Consider the following 18686-nt stretch of genomic DNA (forward strand, 5'->3'; position numbering starts at 1 on the left):
TTTATTGACATTGGACTTGAGCCATTAGGGAGATTTAACAAGTCAAAGCAGTAAATTCAAGCGACGCGCTGAGCTGCGTATTTGTTTGAAATCAGCATCACAACATTTGGGGAAGCGGGCGGAGATGCGCGGAGGAGCACGGCGGGAGGGAGAGGGCGCGGAGACCGGGCTGCGCCAGTCTCGGGCAATCGCAGAGATAAAGGGGAAAATGGCACTTTAAATGTACGGTGGCGAGTCACACACTTACATTATGCAGTGAGAAACCTATTGCACCTTTTGAAAGTATTTTGCTTTGGGGTATAATAGTTTGAGATCTTTATCTCCGCTGTTACTGTATAGTTTAAAAAAAATACTCTGAAAATGCAGCTTCATCTTGTTAGTCGGGCTCGGATTTCATCTTTGAGGATTTGTTCTGACTGCTAGATCTTTAAAGAAAAAAAGGGAAGGAGGAAAAGCTTCCTCGTTGTCTAAAAATATAGGTCATCGCTTGTTTAGGAAAAGTTTGTCGAGTTATGTGTCCATTGATCTGGTGATAAGTTTTGAATGCTTTCTTTAACTGATCGTGTTGATATAATCGTGAGTTGGACTTGATGAATGAGTTCAGTTGTCCCCCATCCGACAAGCTTTAGCAGCTTCATGCATTTTAATCAGCCCAATGATTCATGTATTTTCCACCTTTTTTCTGTGTGTGGGATCCGTTGTTTTTTTGTGTTTTTTTTTTTTTTTTTTTCTTTTTTAATGGTCACAACTGGATTAATTGCCCTCTACATTAATCTTAAATCTTTTGCAAGAATCTTGTGATGTGTAGTAAGGAAATGGGGATGTCACTTACCGTGTTTATGGTCCAGAAATTCAGAGATCAGTCGGAGACAAAACCTCTGTAACATCATTGCCGTAGAACTCGTGAATCCTGCCGCTTCATTAGAATACAATGTCATTTTCTTGCTAGTTAGTGCTTCAGTTGTCTTGTAACTGTGCTCACAGAATGCCTCATCTCCAAAGCATTTATTTACTCATTTCACTAGATGTCTTCTCTAATTTTCAACAGTTGCAGAATCCTTGTAAAATCCCTAACAGATTTGGGGAATCCTACTAGAAAGTATTCAGAATCCAGTTTTCATTGTAACTACTTTGCCCTTATTTTTAAAAGGGACTGTGTATTGAATTACGGAAAAACTGGTACAATTGTGTTACACTTTGCAAATTACCGGTTTGGGAAAGTGTTGATCAATAAGGATGGAGAAATTCTAGCAGTGGTTGGACTAACTTGTGCTTAAGCAGGTTTAAACGCCAGGTAAAAGGCTACAATAACTCTCTTTACTCAAAAAAAAAAGATTTTGCAATGCCACTTGTAAGAAAAAACACCACTGAAAAAAATATAGTGTTCTCAGTCCCAAAAAAGTAACTAATTCTTTAAAGATTTTTTAATGTTTGCTCTGTATTGCAGAAGCTTAGTAATTTTTACACTTTTTAGAGAAAAGCTGGGAGGAAATAGGTGATGAGTATATATACACCCAGACATGAATGTAATACGTGTTTATATTGGGTATAAGTGTATAGGGCACAAATGAAGATGTGTGTGTATGCACAGATGTACAGATGTATTGATATAAACCCCACAGAACATGTTCTCCCTTTGCTAAACCAGCAATGACAATTCTATCTAAGAAGTTGTGCTATATTAATAACTATGTTTATACTAACCTTGCATGAAAAGGCTGTTTAGATTATCTAAATATTGGAATAACACCATTCCTTCATCATGAACTAGTGTTTTTACTTTTCTCTTGTAAACTCTTTAAAAAGACAAATAAGAAACTAAATCTGAATTTACATATTTTAATGAGAAAATATTATTTGGACGACTAGGTTCATAATTTAACGTAGACACTTTTTAACCTTTGTCTTAAAACATACATGCTGGGAACAAGAACACCAATATTTAAAATGCCATGCTTATTCTGTACAGGAAAAAAAATTTAAAAGAAATATCTTTACAGTTTCGATAAACACTAATGCTGTTTAGAGGGCGTGTTCTTTTTTTTTTTCTCTTAACTTAAGCAGTTCACAGCAGAACAACAGTTCAGTTTCCAGCAAACTACCTAAAACTAGAAAGGAGTATATCAAACAAAAGTGCATTTTACACATTTTATAATCATTCATATGCAGAAACATTTACAGTTTCCCTAGCCCCCTCTCGTCTGCAAAGCTCCAGCAGAAATCAGGATGACCTCCAGAGTTTGTACCTGCTATTGTATTACTTTTCCAGATTTTATCGGTGACTTCAACCGCTTTTCTTTAAGCTGTGTCGGAATATGTGCTTGGTAACAGGTTTGTTTTTATTATAATTATGGTTGTTGTTTGGTTTTAAGCTATGAAATAGCTACAAAATTTAAAAAATAACAACAACAACCAAAAAAAACTAATAACAAAGAAAACCTCAGCTCCCCCAAACCTTCGGGTTAACCAGAAGTTAACAGACAAGTCAACTCCTCCTTCTCTTTCACCTGAAAACTACAGTAAACATCCACGTTACAACAGGTACTGCAAAAGGGACCTCATCTGATGTACAGTACAGATGCAAGTTCAGTATTTACATTAACACAGGCGCTTTGTAAACATTGCAGGGGTGGCGTAAGCGGCCCGGCGCGGTTCCGGCCCGCTCCGCGCCGCCCCCGCCGCTCCCTCACCTGCGGGCCGCGATCCCGCTCGTGCTCGGGCCACCCCAGCCCCGGGGCCGCGGCCCTCCCCCGCTGAAACGCTGCCCTTGGCGGCGCCACGGGACACGCACCCACACAAAGGACACCGAGCGCTTCCCGGCGTTTCCAAGATCCAAGCCTTTGCTGCTTGGAGGCTGGAAACGTCGCTGCTCTCATGCAGTGACACAGCAGCCATCCTTGTTTGTGGTACTAAAGATTGGTACTGTATAAACCCCAGACAAAAGAAGGGAAAGAGGCATCGCCGAACCAGGCTTGCCTGGTCGCTGACAAATCGAAGATGCCTGAAGTACTTTTGGAAAACTAGCAATGCAAGTGGCAGCTCCTACCGGGCGGGAGGGGGCGGGCCGGGCCGGTTCCCTTCGCCTCAGAAGAACGGAAAACAAAGTTCAGAACCAGAGGAGAAACCGAGCCGCGAGGGAGGGCTCGGCTGACGGGGCGAAGCGGAAAGGGGGCTCACGCGAACGGCAGAATTCAGCTTCCCGCGGGGAGTTGTCTCTACTTTCGAAGAAAAGAGTAGAGAGGAGAGGGGAAAGAAGCGAAAGGAGGGAGAGAAGGGGGAGAGAGGAGAGCTCCGAGGAAACTTTGGGAGAAAGGGGAAGGCAGCGTCCGTGTAGGCGGCCCGGGTCAGTGCACAGCCACGGAGTGCAGGGCGGGCGCCGGGCTGGTGAGAGTCTCGCTGGGGGTGGCCGGGCTGCTTTGGCTGGTGGCCGTCTGCGAGGACGTGGGGCTGAGGGAGGGCGGCGAGTTCGAGAGGATGGTGGGGATGGGCGCGGGCAGGGCGGGCAGGGCTGGCACCGCGGCAGGGGTAGGCTTGATGGGGACGGGGATGGCCGGCAAAGTCTGCCCCCCATGGCAGAGCGGTTTGATGGGCACACCGTAGGCGCCGTACTCGCTGCTGGCCATGGAGATGGGGGTGGCGGTGTCGATCATGCCGGAGCTGTACATGTGGGGCCAGCCCGTGCCAATGGAGCTGCCCACCGTAGTCAATTGATTGGGGAGGGGATAGGCGGCCGGCACGGGCTGCATCGTGGAAAAGGCGAGGCCCCCGGGCATCTTGTACTCTCTGGCGATGATGTTCTCGATGGCGAAGGGGTGCTTGAAGCTGGAGGGCTGGGACACGCCGAGATTGTACGTGGACATCTGGGGCAGGTGGGTGCCGGTGGCCGCAAGGGCGCTGAGCCGCAGCTTCGCTTGCTGCTGCAGGTACTGCGCCGCATCCGCCGGCTTGCTGGGGGCCAGGTGGTCCGACTTGACCACCTTGAAGCGCTTGCGGCGGCGCAGGAAGCTGCCGTTCTCGAACATGTCCCCGCAGCTGGGATGCAGCGCCCAGAAGCTGCCCTTGCCCGGCTGGTCGGGGCGGCGCGGGATCTTGATGAAGCAGTCGTTGAAGGAGAGGTTGTGGCGGAGGGAGTTCTGCCAGCGCTGTGTGTTCTCCCGGTAGTAGGGGAAGCGGTCCATGATGAACTTGTAGATCTCACTCAGGGGCAGCATCTTCTCCGGGGAGCTCTGGATCGCCATGGCGGTCAGCGAGATGTAGGAGTAGGGAGGCTTCTGATCACTGTAAGTGTTTCTGCCCGGGCGAGGCATCTTCGCTAGGCGACCCGCGGAGATCTGCAGAAGGGCAGCGACAAGGGGAGGGAGTAGAGGGGTGAGTCCGAGAGGATTTGCACGGACACCCAGTCGGGTCAGCCGGTGGCTCTGAGGCCGGGCTGGAGAAAGAAGGGCACAAGGAAGGGGCACGGTGGATCTCAGCCCTCGAAATGGGGGACGCGGGGGGTGGGGTGGGGGGGGTGGAGTGGGGCGCAGATGAGGGCAGGAGAAAACAGCCCAGAGCCCTGTGCCGCCGCAGGGGGAAAAGCGATGTGCTTCTCCAAGCTCTGGCCTCCCTCAGCCTGGCCTTCCCGCAGGAGCCCGCATCCGTGAAGTTACTCTAGTGATAGCTCTGGCTTCTGGTCTCTGCGAGGATGAAGGGGACCCCATCCCCTCCCCTCGACTCCCACCCAACTCCATGCCAGCCCCTGCATGTGCCCACCTTAAAGTTGCTGGAAGTTGACAGTCCGCATCCGGGACGCAGCTGGGAGTCCGGACTTTTTCCCACCCCTCTCCTTCGGCGTGTCTCTCGCTCCTTCCGCGGCCACGCTGCTCCGATTTAGTCCTGAGGAGGCAGCGGGCTGGCTTGGTTTTGGGAATCCTCCTGTACACCCCTCCCTTCGCCTCCGCGGGCTGAATCAGCTTCTTTTACACCACCGGCAGCTGCACTGTAGCAGAGGCTTGTTTGCTTCTCTGCAGCGGCGATGAGCTAACTAGTTGCCTCCATGTCCTTCCTCTAACCATCTGATAGTTTTATGTGGTGACATGAGCAGAAAAGACCCCTGTAGAGGCGCTTCATTAATGTGCCACTTCTTTGCTATCATATGACAATCGCCTTGGGAGCAGGGGGAGGGGAGCAGGGAGGAGGGGGCTGGAGAGAAAGGCATAATCTGGTTTCATTTACACCTATTTACATGGACACCTTGGGCCAATGGGAATCATTTCCATTTGAAGACAAGGCGAGGGGTGAAAAGGCTCCGCCAGCGGAATTGCAGTGCGATGGTACCCGGTGGCTGGGGGTGGGGGGAAAGGTATGCACAAACCTCTGTGTGGACTTTGCAGGAAGCTTAGTCTGCAATTCACACTTACAAATGGAGGTACTGAGCAGTGGGATGTTTGACATGGAAATTGCTTGGCTGTGGTATTCTGTTTGTTCTGCATTGTTATCTGATTTGTATTGTTGGCTAACTTAAGGCGAGCCTTTTCCCCTGTAAGGAGGGACTTTCTCCTTGCCAAATCCGCTCTCCCCGAGCGAAGGTTTTTTCGAGGAGCGGTAAGATCGGGGCTCCTCGGTAGCCGCCCCGGGAAGTCAGTCCCGTCCCGTCCCCCTCCCTCCCCTAGCACCCCGCCCCAGCCCTTGCAGGACCGCTGCTCTAGTTCCGCGGACCTGTTGGTGTAAAGACGCGGGAGTTGCTCTCAATACACCAGAGCGAACGAGCTCATGACCGGACATACGGTCCCGGTGTGCTCGGTAACGAGCCACTTTCACACCGCTGCTCTGCTCGCGGGACCGGGGAGTACTCGGCCGGCCTCGAGGCTGGAGGGTCCCGCAGAGCTGGTCCGGACTAATGGGTCAGTGTCTGCTAAACATCGTCATCTTGACGCTTTCTGCGGGGTTTGCGTGATATGTGTCAGACTGTTCGCCTGCCTGTATGCTTCTCGGTGCGCACTTGTGCGTGTGGGAGCAGGCAGGACGCGTAACAGCCGAGCTGCGGCTCTTTCTGGTGCACGGTACTCCCTCCTCCCCGGGAACCAAGGCCCGATCCTAGAACCGCAGCCCAGACGAGCAGCTCACTGCCAGCCGTGTATCCTGGGGGGAGAATCAGGCCCAGAAGGTCCCAGGCTTGCCCTGGCACAGGAGGGAAGTTTGCATGATGTGTATTCCCGAGGCTGCGGTGCATCCCGTCACCCTAGAGCCAGAACCGAAGATTGTCTGGGAAGCTGCGAGCCCGGGGAGGAAGAGCCTTTGTGGTGAATACACATCAACTCCATTAACAGTATTTTCGGAGTCGGTTAATAACTCACCAAAACGTAACTTAAACACGATGAATTTAGGAGATTAAACAATTTCATTAATATTGAAATGGCCGCTGAGGCTGAGCGCGCGTGCTTGAAATGCAAGCACACGTTTTTCAATATTAACAGAAGTACTTGAAAAGAAGAATAATGTCACCTTCTTAATTCAGCAAAAATAGCCGGGCTGGGGGAGGGAGAGCGGCGGCAGCTCTGTGCAGCGCGGCTGCTGAGATGGTCTCTGCGAGAGCCTTGGAGTCCTCTCGGAGGGATGGTCCCCATCAAGTAGGGCTCCCTCAAACCTGGCAGGAGCCTCAAAACGCATTTTCACATTGCGACTAGCGCCGACCTCGTGTGTGTTAAACCGTGCTCCCTTCGTCCCAACCCAGCTGCCCTCGGTCCCATCTAATCCTTCTCTCTCGGGGAGGATGTCGTTTAGAGAATAATAAGTAAATAATTGTGTTTCTAGGAATCCGAGAAGTCGACCGGCCCCGCGCTGCCAAGCTAACGAGCTCTTTTGAGGGGATAGACCTGCCACATGCCACCCTCTGCCCCTTGCAGAGAGGACCCGGGAGTGTTTGTGCTGTTCAGAGCCTGGGAGTTGCTTTCCTCAGTTAATCAGCTCTAAGATGCTTCATCCAGCCAGGCAGCCTCCAACTTTTGTTTTTGGTTTTGTTGGGTTTTTTTTTGGTTTTTTTGTTTGTTGGGGTGTTTGTGTTTTTTTTTTTTGTTTTTTTTTTTTTTTGTTTTTTTTTTTTTTGTTGTTTTTTCGGTTTTTTGGGGTTTTTTTTTGGTGGGTGAGTGGGGTGGGTAAGAGATGCTGAGACGATGGATATTTCTTAGAGGGTAGGAAAGACAATACTCTGAAATGTGGAGGGATTCCTCCCAGCATCCCCTAACACCGGACAGGAGACTTCTGTTTTTGTCTTGAGAACCCACAAATAAGATACTGCCCTCCCACACACAGTACACACCCAGCTCCCCCATCCCCAACTTCTAACACCCCCCAGTTCAGGTTTTGTCTCTCGGCCCAAGTTCACTTCTGGGATGCCTATCTACCTATCTAAAAGACAGCTCAGAAAATCCACAAACTGACAAAAACTTTTTCCTTCTCTTTGCCGGTACTTTTTCTTTTTGAAGAAAGAAAAAACCAAACCAAACCAGCTGATGCAAAAAGGAACCCTCAAGCTGTAAAGTTAAAGGAAAGTCGACTTCCGTTGTCATTTGCTACTTCAAGTGCAAACGAGGTATGGCTGTAAGGCGTCCGATGTTTTTTCCTGGTTTTTTTTTTTTCCCCATTGCAAAGGAATGTGTGATTGGAGGGGTAGGGCAGTCGAAGTCATCCCAGTAATTGATACCCAAAGTTTCATCTCGTGCTAAGCAAGCAACAGATGATAGACTTGGGTAATATAGGATTTAAAGGTAATTGTAGCATTTCCCTTTTACTTTGAAAGCCAACATTAGGGAGGAGGAGAAAGTGAAGTGAATCCAAATCCATTGTGTGGAAAACCAAAACAAATAGTCGTTTTTCTGAAATCTAATTCACATAAGGAGTTCAGAGGAAGAGTTGGGAAAACTATATAAAATACACATAAGTCAATTATATCAATGTTCAAATCCAGTGGAAATCTATTTCATGCAAGAGCCATTCAGCCCTTGCATGGAGCCCATCGTGGACCACCTTTCTGCATGGAAGGTTTGCAATAGCCCCCTTTCCCACAAGCAAGACCACACACGTTTACAGATTTGGTAATAATTTATGCTAATTTTCCTCCATAAATCCACAATTCGCCTCAGTGGCAAGCAGGGCTGTTGAGAGAGGAAAAGGAGACAGAAAAGTGACAAATACAATATTGATTTTGAATCGTTGTGGATGCAAGCAGGTGTGTAGCTTTGCAGAGGGGAGGAGTGGGAGAGGGGCTGTGGGAGGAAGCCAAGAAGTTTTCCAAGGATAAAAAAATCCCCTCTGTGTGAGAGAATACTCACAACCTTGTTAATATTTACAAACCAGTTAGGAGAAAAGAGAAAGGAGGGGGGAAGTACCAGCTTCTTAGGGTTTCCTAGGCTGCAAAACACAATGCCAGTGTCTGAGCAAGCTTCCCCCGTTTTGGAAAGTCAACTGCAGGGTGTTGGTTGTGGCTGCGTTTCGGCTAAGCCTTGCCCTCTTTTTTTTTTTTTTTTTTAATGGTTCTGCTTCTTGGGAGCTGAGGAGGAAGCCAAGATACTTGAGGTCTCCTGCTTTTCTGTGTGCTTGAATTCCCGGTGCGGTTTCCCGAATAGCTCCAGCCGCTCTGGGAACGGCTGGGCTTTGTCCCACCCCACATTCTTCACCAAATCTGGCACTTTGGCGTGAAACTACTTAGCGCATTTTCAAAAGGATTTTGTTCCTTTCCCAATGAGCACTAAACAAACTCCCCCTGCCTGTCAAGGCCGGACTGAGAACTGTTCCCCAAACCTGTATTCCCCATAGCTTGGGATGTGCAGTGCGCTTTGTGCCCGGGGGGGGCCGGGCCAGGCTGCGTCGCTCGGGACCCGGGGCTCCCGGCGCTGGGCAACGCGCTAGGCCGCCCCTGCCCTGCCCTGCCCTGCCACCACCGCCCGCTCGCTCGTCGCTGCTGTCATCCTCCCGAGAGCATGCTGCCCGTATGCGCTGTCCTCGGCTGCCCCGTCGGGGATTTCAAGCGCCGCCAGCCCGAGCCGGCGCTTGGCCCCGCTGCGGCGCCGCCGGGGCGCACCCGAGAACGGAGCGTCCCCCGTGTCCCGAGCTCATCGCTGTCGGGCCTGGGCCCCGGGAAGCCGTTCGCACTTTTCCAGCGCTCAGAGAGCCCGCGCTGGGACCACCCGAATTCCTTAACCCTGAGAGGAGGCTGTTGTTCCCGCTCATGGCTCTTGGCGCTGCTCCGGAGCACCTGGCTCCTCATCGGAGCCGGTTTCCGGGAGACCTCTTTTCCCTCTGCCGCCGGCGGTAAATCCACGCGCCGGTAAACGCAGCACCTCAGCCTCCCCTCCCTCATCATGCCCAAGACCTCCCTAGGACGGCTCCGAGGAGTGCCACGGTTACACCGAGTGCGTGAACCCGTGCTGGGCACGCCGGGCTGGGCACGCAGCGCTGCCCCCGCCGTGCCGCTTCCGCACCCGTCGTTACCAGCACCTGCCCCCGCCTGGGCTGTCGGCCCGGCCCCCTCCGCGGGACCGCGCAGGTGCGCGCCGGGGCCGCGGGCTCAGGCAGCACAGCAGCCGTGACTCCCCGGCGTTTTGTTAAGTACTGTGCTGTTAGCGCGGATTGCAGCTTGAGTCTCGACGTTATTGCCCTGAACGTCTGTCTTTGTGGTAAACTCCTCTTGCCTTCCCGGAGGTGCTGGAGTATTTATCTACACGTTTGGCATTTATTGGTTTGTTTATTTGTTTATTTGGAGAAGTATCAGGGGAGGCCTGGCAAACTTTTTCTTTTTAATCTTCCCTTTTAAAGAAATGTCGCATTTCAAGCTGCCCTCTCTTCTCCTCTTCACATTGTAGGAAATATTGAAAATGCCACCTTAGTATTGAAGGGATTAACTTGCTTTTCTCCCAGCCGCTAACTCTGGTGTAAAGGGAGCAGTAGATCAACTGTATAATGTGTGCACTGTTTGGTCATTTGTACAAGCAGAACAAAGGTTGAGCTAAGCCAAATTGCATTGCACTTGTGAACCGAGTCCCAATTTGAAGTATCTTTTACAGCAGGGGGAATGAGAACAATTTCGTGTATGTCTAAAAGGGAATAACAAAGCCACTTTCTAGAGCATCTCAAAGTGAAGTAGTGAGGCGTGACATTCCCAGGGTGAGGAGGGACAAAGGCAGGGTCAGGGGGATGAAAAAGGGAATCAAACAGCCACTTTCACATGTCTGCCCTCAACTGCTGCACCTCTCCATAATAGGAAACAACTGTTGTAAAAAGGGGGATTGCTCCCATTCATTCAAAATAGCAAATGATAGCTAAACAACATTGTCAAAACTGAATCAACTTCTGTGCAGTACCACCCAGAAAAAGGTATTGTGTTTTGGTTAATAGCTGGGTGGAGCAAACTTGATTTTCCTTTTTCTTTCTTTTCTTTCTTTTCTGTCTCTTTTTTTTTTCTTCTTTTTTCTTTTTTTTTTTTTTTTTTTTTTTTTTTTTGTTTTTGTTTTGGTTTTTTTTTTTTTTTTTCAAGGACTCTTCTTTCCAGATCCATCAGTTTCATAAACTTTATATTTTATCATGAGTCTTTTTTTACAAGACATGCTCATCCCATTTATGCTTTCTCCTACAGCCTGCTCTTGCCTTGGTGTTCTGTGCAAAGCCAGAAAGCAAAAAATATTAGGCTGAGTCCCGTTCTCGCTGCAGTCAGAGCAGCGGTTCAAAATCTGTAAGCAATGTAAATCTTTCTTGAATTGCATGTGCATGTCGCCCGGCAAAAACCACCTTTAAATTACAAAGTTATTACTTAGCCAAACATTGTGAAATGGTTTTTATGACAATTGACGATGATTTTAAATTGCATATCCACAAGAATAATGGTGCGCACGTTACGGTTGTTTCCCGTCTTTATAAGCAAAAGTAATAACCGCATTCGGAATTCAGGCTCGGACAAACTTTTTCCTGCATTGTGTGAAGTCTTTAACGAGCCGGGCTTTAATTAGGGTCAGAACTTTGAATGCTTGTGTTTTTCTCTCTGTTGGCGGGGGGCATGTTTGCAAACAGATCCGTAAGTTGCCGCCGCGAAGCCGCAGCGCGGTGGGGGGGTGCGGTGTGACTGTGTGGGCGCCGGGGCTCTGCACTTTCCCTTCCTGCCGCAGCGCCCCCGCCCCGCGCCGCCCCCGCCCGGCCGCCACCCACCAAGCTGCCCAGGGCCAGGGAACACAATTCCCGAGCGCGGGGCTCCCCGCCCCCGCGGCCCCGCCGGGCCCCGCTCCTCGGTGGGACGGGACGGGGCAGCACCGCCCGCCAGAGCCCCCCCCGGCGCTCGCACCTGCGTCCCACGGGGAAGCGACAGCGCTTCCTCGGCCACGCCGTGCGTCCGCAAAAGCAGAGGGGCTTCTCCCCGCTCCCTGTGCTGTGGGCCGGCTTCAGCGGCCACCCCGCGGCGAAGGGGATCCGTGGGGCCGGCTCGGGGCTGCGAGTGCTGCGGGAGGCGGCTCGGCAGTGGAGCGCCCCGCACGCTCGGGGCCCGTGCAGCGGGGCGGGACGGTGACAGGCCAGCCTGGCGGCTGCAAGCGAAGCGCTGATTGCGTTTCCTGAGTCTAACGGTTTCCGTCGCTTCCTTCTATCTGTTGACATCCTCCGCCCGCCCCACCTCTCGCCCGCTATACTCAGGACGCGAGCAAAGCTCTCGTCTCCCCATCAACCCTCAGCTCTGCAGCAAAAACCATATTAACCTTCTTTAATATTTCATTCCTGGAAGAAATTCTTTGGATCTAACTTTAGAAAAGACTTCCCCGCAGCGATTTCCTCCCATGTATTTTTTCCTCTGTATTTATTGTCGAGAGAAATGGTAGTCATGCAGCATCCAACCAGTTAAAGAGGATAGAAATTGATAAAGTATTTTTTCCCATTTTGGCGAGCAAAGATTTTACATGGGAATAAAAGGCATTGGGAATGGCAAAGCTTTTTGAGCTCTGAGATCGAGATGTCTGCGCTGTCATTCAGAGGAGAGCCCTTTCGTATTTCTTCTACGAGGAAGTATTTCCGTCCAAGTTTGCTCTCTTAAGCCGCGACCTGTAAAAGCCTTGCTCTGTATTTTGGGCGACGGCAGTTTTTCAGTCGGCACGGCTGTTTTCTCCACAAGGTAGAATTACACTTGTAAGAAGCGCCCCCGGTAGTGGAAGGGACCCGGGGCCGGCGCTGAGCCCCGCGGACCTGTTGGCAGCCCCACGTGGAGCTGCGCGAGCCGGGCGGAGCTGCCTGGGTAAACTGTTTGTGTATTTCACATTATCATCCCGCTATCTGCAGGCAATGTAGATTTTCTAAAGATCTAATGAATAAACAACCAGCAAGTGCTGGCGGTGTAATTTACATTGTTAATGCCTACATGTGTATAATAAATATGCATTTGTATGTCTTCAAATAAACTCTTTTTAGTTTCTAACCTGTGGTGATTTTTTTAAAAGCTGTCTTTTCCAAGTAACCAATTTTTCTTTTCGTTTCCTGAGCTGGTAGGGATGGAAAAGACCTAGCAAAGCGCTTCACATCTGCTTTTCAGTGACAGCGGGGGATGCGCGGGCCCGAGCTCTGGCTGCCCGCCGCATCGCGTCCCGGAGCGCGCCGGGCACAGCCACCGCCCGCTCTCCCGGCGCGGGATGGAGGCCGCAGCCAGGCAGCGGCAGGCACTCATTTCTCAGTGCAACTTGCCACGCTTTTAACAGCAGAACAATTTAAATGTACAATATTAGTTCACAGTATTAGTCTGGAGCTGCAAAGAACAATCCATTCAGAGGCTGAGCTTCAAAGGCACCGGATTCCCCTCAAGGAAAAGTTTACAAATGTGGCTGCTCCCTCCCTCCTTCCCTGCCTCCCCCTCCTCCCCTCCCTCGCCGGAGACAAACGGTTTTCCCCGAACGTTTCTGTAGAGGGCATCCCTGACCAGATTTCTTCCACCTCGCCGTGCGCAGCCCGCTACCCCCGCTCTGAACTGCGGAGCGCGGGTGCTCCGTGCGCAGCTCCGGCGCCCGCGAGCGGGCTCCGCGCCGCCCTCACGGGTCGCGCACTTGTAGCAGTGGTTGAAGGCGAAGCTCTCGCTTTCAGATCTTCAGGCTGAAAAGCCTGGCGCTTCTAAGCCCCTGCTGACTTCACCTTGGGAGGGATAAAGATTTTCTCCTCATTTTTCGCTACAAACCAGGTGCCACTTTCTTACACCGTTTGATGGCAAATGTCTCGTCTTCAGCGAGCTGGATCTGGCATACATTATTTTAATTAAGTCTATGGCGATTTACTTTCCTCTGAGATCCATTCCACGGTGCAATTAGGAACGTATTGGTGCTAGCACATATGAATATTCAGGAGAGTGTCAATTAATTAGCAGACAGAGGAATCTCATTATGGTGCTCAAAACCCTTTTAGTGCTAAGCAGAATTAAGGGGGCATTTGCCAATGTGCTGGATTAGTGAATATTTTACTGCGCGCTCATTTAACTTCATTATCATAGCACTTACGCTACTTTTTGATTTTATTAATTAAATTGCTCATTAATTTATCCAGAAAGGGGGATAAAAAGTTTTATGACGCCACAGCACTCGCGTAGACGCCCCAAAGAGCGAAGTGCCGCCCTGGCGCTCCGCAGGAAAGCGTTTCCCGGGGCCGGCGGGAGGCCGTGCAGCGGCAGCGCAGCCCCCCCACGCGCGGAGTCCCGCGCCCCTCAGCCAGGTGCATCTTTATCTCCCCTCACCCCAGAGATAAGTGTAATGCGGCAATTAGTGCTGCTGCAGCAGAGGGAAAAAGGCTATCGCTGGGATTTTGAAGCGTAGTCTTCCAGTTTCATCTCTTTTTCTACTTAAATCTTTTCTCAGCATCTGGGGAGCGGAAAAGCCCACGATGCGATTTACCCCTTAATCTCTGCGCAGGGAAAAAAAAAAAAAAAAAAAAACAAAAAAAAAAACAAAAAAACAAAAAAAAAAACCTGCAGAAAGAAGAGGCGTAATCTCATCTTTCGTAGTACTTTCGTAGTACTATGGACAAAATCGAATGCGATCACTTTCCGACAGAGACAGAAGCGTAACCTGAACGCTTTGCTGGGGAGGAGCGCGAATGCTTCCTGAGACCAGGAGCAGCCAAGCGCGGGGCGCGCTGGCAGCGGGCTCGCAGTTTCTCGGTGCAGTCAGGAGAACTGCGAACATCAGGAGCCAGCAATCAGGATTACGCTTATTTTCTAATTAGGCAATACTTAAATTCTCATAATTTTTCCAAGGAGCATTGTATTAAGAGCAGCTATTAAAAAAAATGTCCGTGGGATATTGTGCTTTGCAAAAAACAAACAAAAATTCCCTCAGAAATGTTTAATATTAAATATTAATCGGATTTAAATTCAATAGCCGTATCCTGCGACAGTTATAGATGTGTGGGAAGCTATAGATAATCAGCCCTTGTGCATCTTCACACAGGAGGGATCGACCCTGTGTCAGCAAAGGTTCCGCAGAGGAAAGGGAGACCGATGGAAATGTGTTTTAAAAGTCACCTCCATTTCAGCACCGAGCGCGGAATTTGCCCAAAAAGGTTAGAAAGACAAATATTAAATCTGCCTTCACAAAGGGAGCCGCTAAATAGATCCGAAATTAATATGCATGTAAAATTAATTAGCTGCATTTCATGACATCAAAATAAGTACCTGGGAAACAAGAACACCTTCTGGGCATTTGGCACCATATGCTAGAATTACAGTTAATTGACTAATTACATAAATTAGGCATTAATTTTACAACACATCAAGTATAAAAGATATCTCAATTAATTGTGAAGGGAGAAGGAGGAGGTTAAAGGGGAGGTTGGCGGTCCGGCCAGGCCGAGCGCTGCGGGCGGGGAACGCGGCCGGAACCGCCGCCAACTCGGGGCGGTCGTTAGCGCGGAGCCAGCCGGCCGCACTCATTAGAATCAATTACACCGCCGAGATTGATTAACGCGGCGGCCCTGCCGAGACTAGCCTGGAGCGCCGGAGCCGGGAGCCGCCCTGAGCACGGTACGGCCCGAGACCGGGATGCGCTCTCTGCACTGACCGCTCCGTTCCGTGGAGCATCCTGCCCTCCCCCGCACCCCTGAGTATTTTATTCTGAGAGGAAAAACCAGGTTTGTGATTTTTCAGGTATTAGGTTGGGGTGTTTTCCAGTGGAGTTAGTCAGATTTTCCTATTACTTTGCAACAGTGGGAACAAGTTTCAAATAATATTAACAGTTTTAGGTAGCCAGAGCTATGGCACACAGGTTTGGTGCCTTGGAGGTGTGAGGGGATGTTCTCTACAGGTCCAGCACCCTGGGGCCTCCTCACCTGTTAGAGAGTCTACCTGATAAGATTCTTTACTCCCCCCCAGAATAAAAGGAGTGTCCAGTTTGTACCTGACTGTACCCAAAAAGGTGCCAGACTGCATTTTACTTTGTAGCTTTCAGTTTAAGCAAGAAGGAGGCTGTGTTAAAATGCAGGAAGGATTTTTAGCTGGTGGGAATAATTATATCTTCCAGGCTAAAATGGCAAAATTCAAACCAGCATGGGAGCCTTAGGGTCTGAAAAAAGCCCAGGTTATGTAGCAGGTAGTGGAAAGACTATCACACTGAGAGTACTTGGGGAAGCACCAGTAAGTGGTCTCCATTTACACTGGGATTTGCTGAACAGCACAAAATAAACAAGTCCTACTCCGCAGCTTTTAGCTAGGTGACTGGTGAAGCTGGGACTGGACCTGTCCCAGCAGAATAGGAGGCACCAGGCAGGCTGCAGGGAGGGCTGGCTTCTGCCTTTGTGGGAAAGTGTGGGAGTTCATGTTTCTTCTGTGAGTCTGCCTTACTGATATAAACAAAATCTGGCTTTCCTTCCCCTTTGCAAGTAAATATTCCATAGGAATAGACCACTGTCTGGTTGCATCAGTGACAATACAGCCTGACTGTTGATGGGCTAGAAAACAGATGAAACCCTGCCACACGTCTATCTTTTTATTGAGACAAAATGTTCATTTTGATGTAGCAGTTTTGTGCTGTTGCCAGATGCTGAAGGTACTTGAGGGAGATGTTGACAAGTAGATAATTGTCAACAGAACTAAAACAGACACTTTGTTTACAGTTGAGTGTGATTAATTGAGAGTAAATAAAACAACAGTTCTGCTCATAAAGTCTCTCAGCATCTCAAGTTCACAAGCAGGCAGCATACTCCAGAAAGGAAGGCACTGAACCTACTCATGTGCAGAGTAACAGAGCTCGATAATGAGAGTAATGAGAGCAGCCTGTGCATCTTGGGCATCACCCTCTAGGCTTACTTTTTCTTTCTGTTGAATTCTCTTTTTTTTTTTTTTCTTTTTTTTTTTTTTTTCCTTTTTTTTTCTTTTTTGTCCCCTTTTTTGTCCCCTTTAATTTTGGCTTACATGGCTGGACCACAAAGGATTACGGATCATGCTAATTCAAAAGAAAGGGTTGTGCATCTGAACACTGGATATAGTTGACACAGGTAAAATGATAGGGCAAAAGTGGTCTAGAATAGTTAATCAACAGTAAAATAGGAAGTGATGAAGCAGTCTTTCATCCCACATTGTAACTTAAAGATTGTTATAGAATATTTCATGCTTTAAACCAGTAGTGAGGTGCACAAATTAGTGGTGATGATCAGTAAAATCCAGGAATATGCCACATTTTTGTGGGTTTTTGGGTTGTTAATGGTTTGTTTTTTTTTTTTTTTTTTTTATAATTAAGATATGTTTCTATTTGTATCTCATGTAGCAGTGTATATTTACCCAGACTTGTACAGAAGGTGGCATAGTTAGTATCTAAGTGGTGTTCATGCTGCTCAGACTAGACAGATGCTGCAGCTCAGTTGGAGGGTGGAGAGGAAATAGACTTTACCAATCCAAAGTTGCCCAAAATACAGGTTTTATACATATCTTTTTCAAAATTATAATTTTTCTCTCTTCTTTGTGCTTTGATCCACTCTGAAGCCACTTCCTGTGAAATATTCTTTCTTTAATGGACAGGAGCCCTACTAAGACACTGTTGCAGCAACTGCTTCAGCCTCTCCATGTGCAGCACACTTATAAGTTATGAGCCTGTTAATCTGTATTCAAACTTTCTGCTTTGGTTCCGTCCTCGGGCGACTGGAGGTTTAAGGAGAGCCTGTCTGTGTCTGTACCTGTAGTCAGTGGGCATTCAAACAGCTGGAAGGGCTCTGTAGCTGCTCCAGCCTGTGAATGAGACATGCTTGCTCCATCAGTGCTGAAGGAGGGGCAAGTTCTCTTACTGATGACTGCTGCTTCTCTAGTCAGTTTATTGCAGCTTGCAGGTTTGGGGGTGTTTTTTGTCCTTTGTACTAACTCTGTCTTGCTGTCTTTGACTTCAATAGTGCTGGCTTCCAAGGCATATGAGAATATCCCTCAGTCTCATGCCCACAGTTCAAAGATGCAGTTCTTGGTGGCTGTGTTCCAAACAGTCCTTGAGCAGTAATTGGGTGCTACTCATCTATTACAGCTGTGTCTGCTTAGAGGAAGGGGAAGACTGTCAGGAACTAATATGAGTTTGCATAGTAATACACATTCATCTGCCATTTCAACATACAAGTAACCTTAGGTTATTGTTTTACACTCTGAAGGCCAGTCATGCCAGCAGCCTCCTGTCCAGAGGTGTCATTGGCCCCAAGGGTGCTGCCAGGACAGTGTGTGTTGTGATGTGGCTCCATCACCTTTGCTCAATAGCTGGGATGTTTCTGGCATTGCACCGGCTGCTCACTGGCTGCTGGGCTCCTGTCCATGTGGGACCGTGGGTCTTGGATCCATGCCTAAGGGTATTTATTCTGATCATCAGTAGCTTGTCAGTTGGATTATTGATTAGTTTATACTTCGTTTACACTATCACAGCAAAGATGATTGCAGTTTTTGCCTTGAAGTCTCCTGTATCCTTAGTATTTCTCCTGTTCCTTTGAAAACCTTTCTCCTTTATTTTTTCTGTGATCAAAACTTTGCTCATCCCTCATCTAGAATGTGCCTCTTCCTCTGGAGCATATGCTTGTCTAAGCTGCAGCAGTTGTTGCTTGCCTGTGCAGCTCAAAAGCGCCCCAGGATGCTCCCCAAAGGCTGCTGCACTTCAAAGGAGAAGCTGCAGGCTCAGAGCAGCCAGAAACAGGCGCTTGCGGGCCTCAAAGCCCCAAAGGTGTCTGTTGGCATGGATGTAAGAGGAAAAGCTCCTTTCAAGGAGGAGCTTTGGAGTTTCCTTCTGTAGGGGAGCACTGGGCACTTCAGAGACAAGGCAGCAAGCCAGGATCCTCTATGCAGATTGTGAAGATCTTCCCAGAAGCTAGAACAGCTGTGTGGGGAGCTCCTGTGTGAGTCAAAGCACCGAGGGGGAGCGTGGTGGGGAGGAGAATTGTTTCCCTGGTGGAGAGGTGAGAGCATGGTCTGTTCAGCTGTGGGTAAGCTCTCAGCCCCCAAGTTACGGCTGGCTTGTACCAATCTGAAGACCACTGTGTTACTTGTTTGGATGGTGGTAGGTGTCAGCTCTCCAAAACAGAAGACCCTACTTTACTTGCAAGACACAAGGGAAAAAATGGTTTCCTTACTTATGTAAACTTTACGTTTTCATCTGAATGATGTCAGATGGTAAAGACTTTGGAGATAACATCCTTTTGAGCCTAACTTACCTAGCACCTTTTAAGGACAAGTTTTCCAGTGGAGTTAC

At 49.1% G+C, this 18686-nt stretch overlaps 1 protein-coding gene across 1 annotated transcript; it reads right to left on the minus strand.

Annotated features, from left to right (window-relative positions):
- Positions 1-1825: 1825 nt before the first annotated feature.
- On the minus strand, positions 1826-4807 carry FOXB1 (forkhead box B1). The gene is made up of 2 exons (XM_053954904.1): positions 4753-4807; positions 1826-4331 (listed from the first exon to the last, which is right to left on the minus strand). The coding sequence occupies exon 2, from the start codon at positions 4305-4307 to the stop codon at positions 3345-3347; it is 963 nt and encodes a 320-aa protein (XP_053810879.1). The 5' UTR covers positions 4308-4331; positions 4753-4807; the 3' UTR covers positions 1826-3344.
- Between the last annotated feature and the right edge of the window lie 13879 nt (positions 4808-18686).

This window comes from Vidua chalybeata, chromosome 13 (assembly GCF_026979565.1).
Source record: "Vidua chalybeata isolate OUT-0048 chromosome 13, bVidCha1 merged haplotype, whole genome shotgun sequence".
Classification (NCBI taxonomy): Eukaryota; Metazoa; Chordata; class Aves; order Passeriformes; family Viduidae; genus Vidua; species Vidua chalybeata.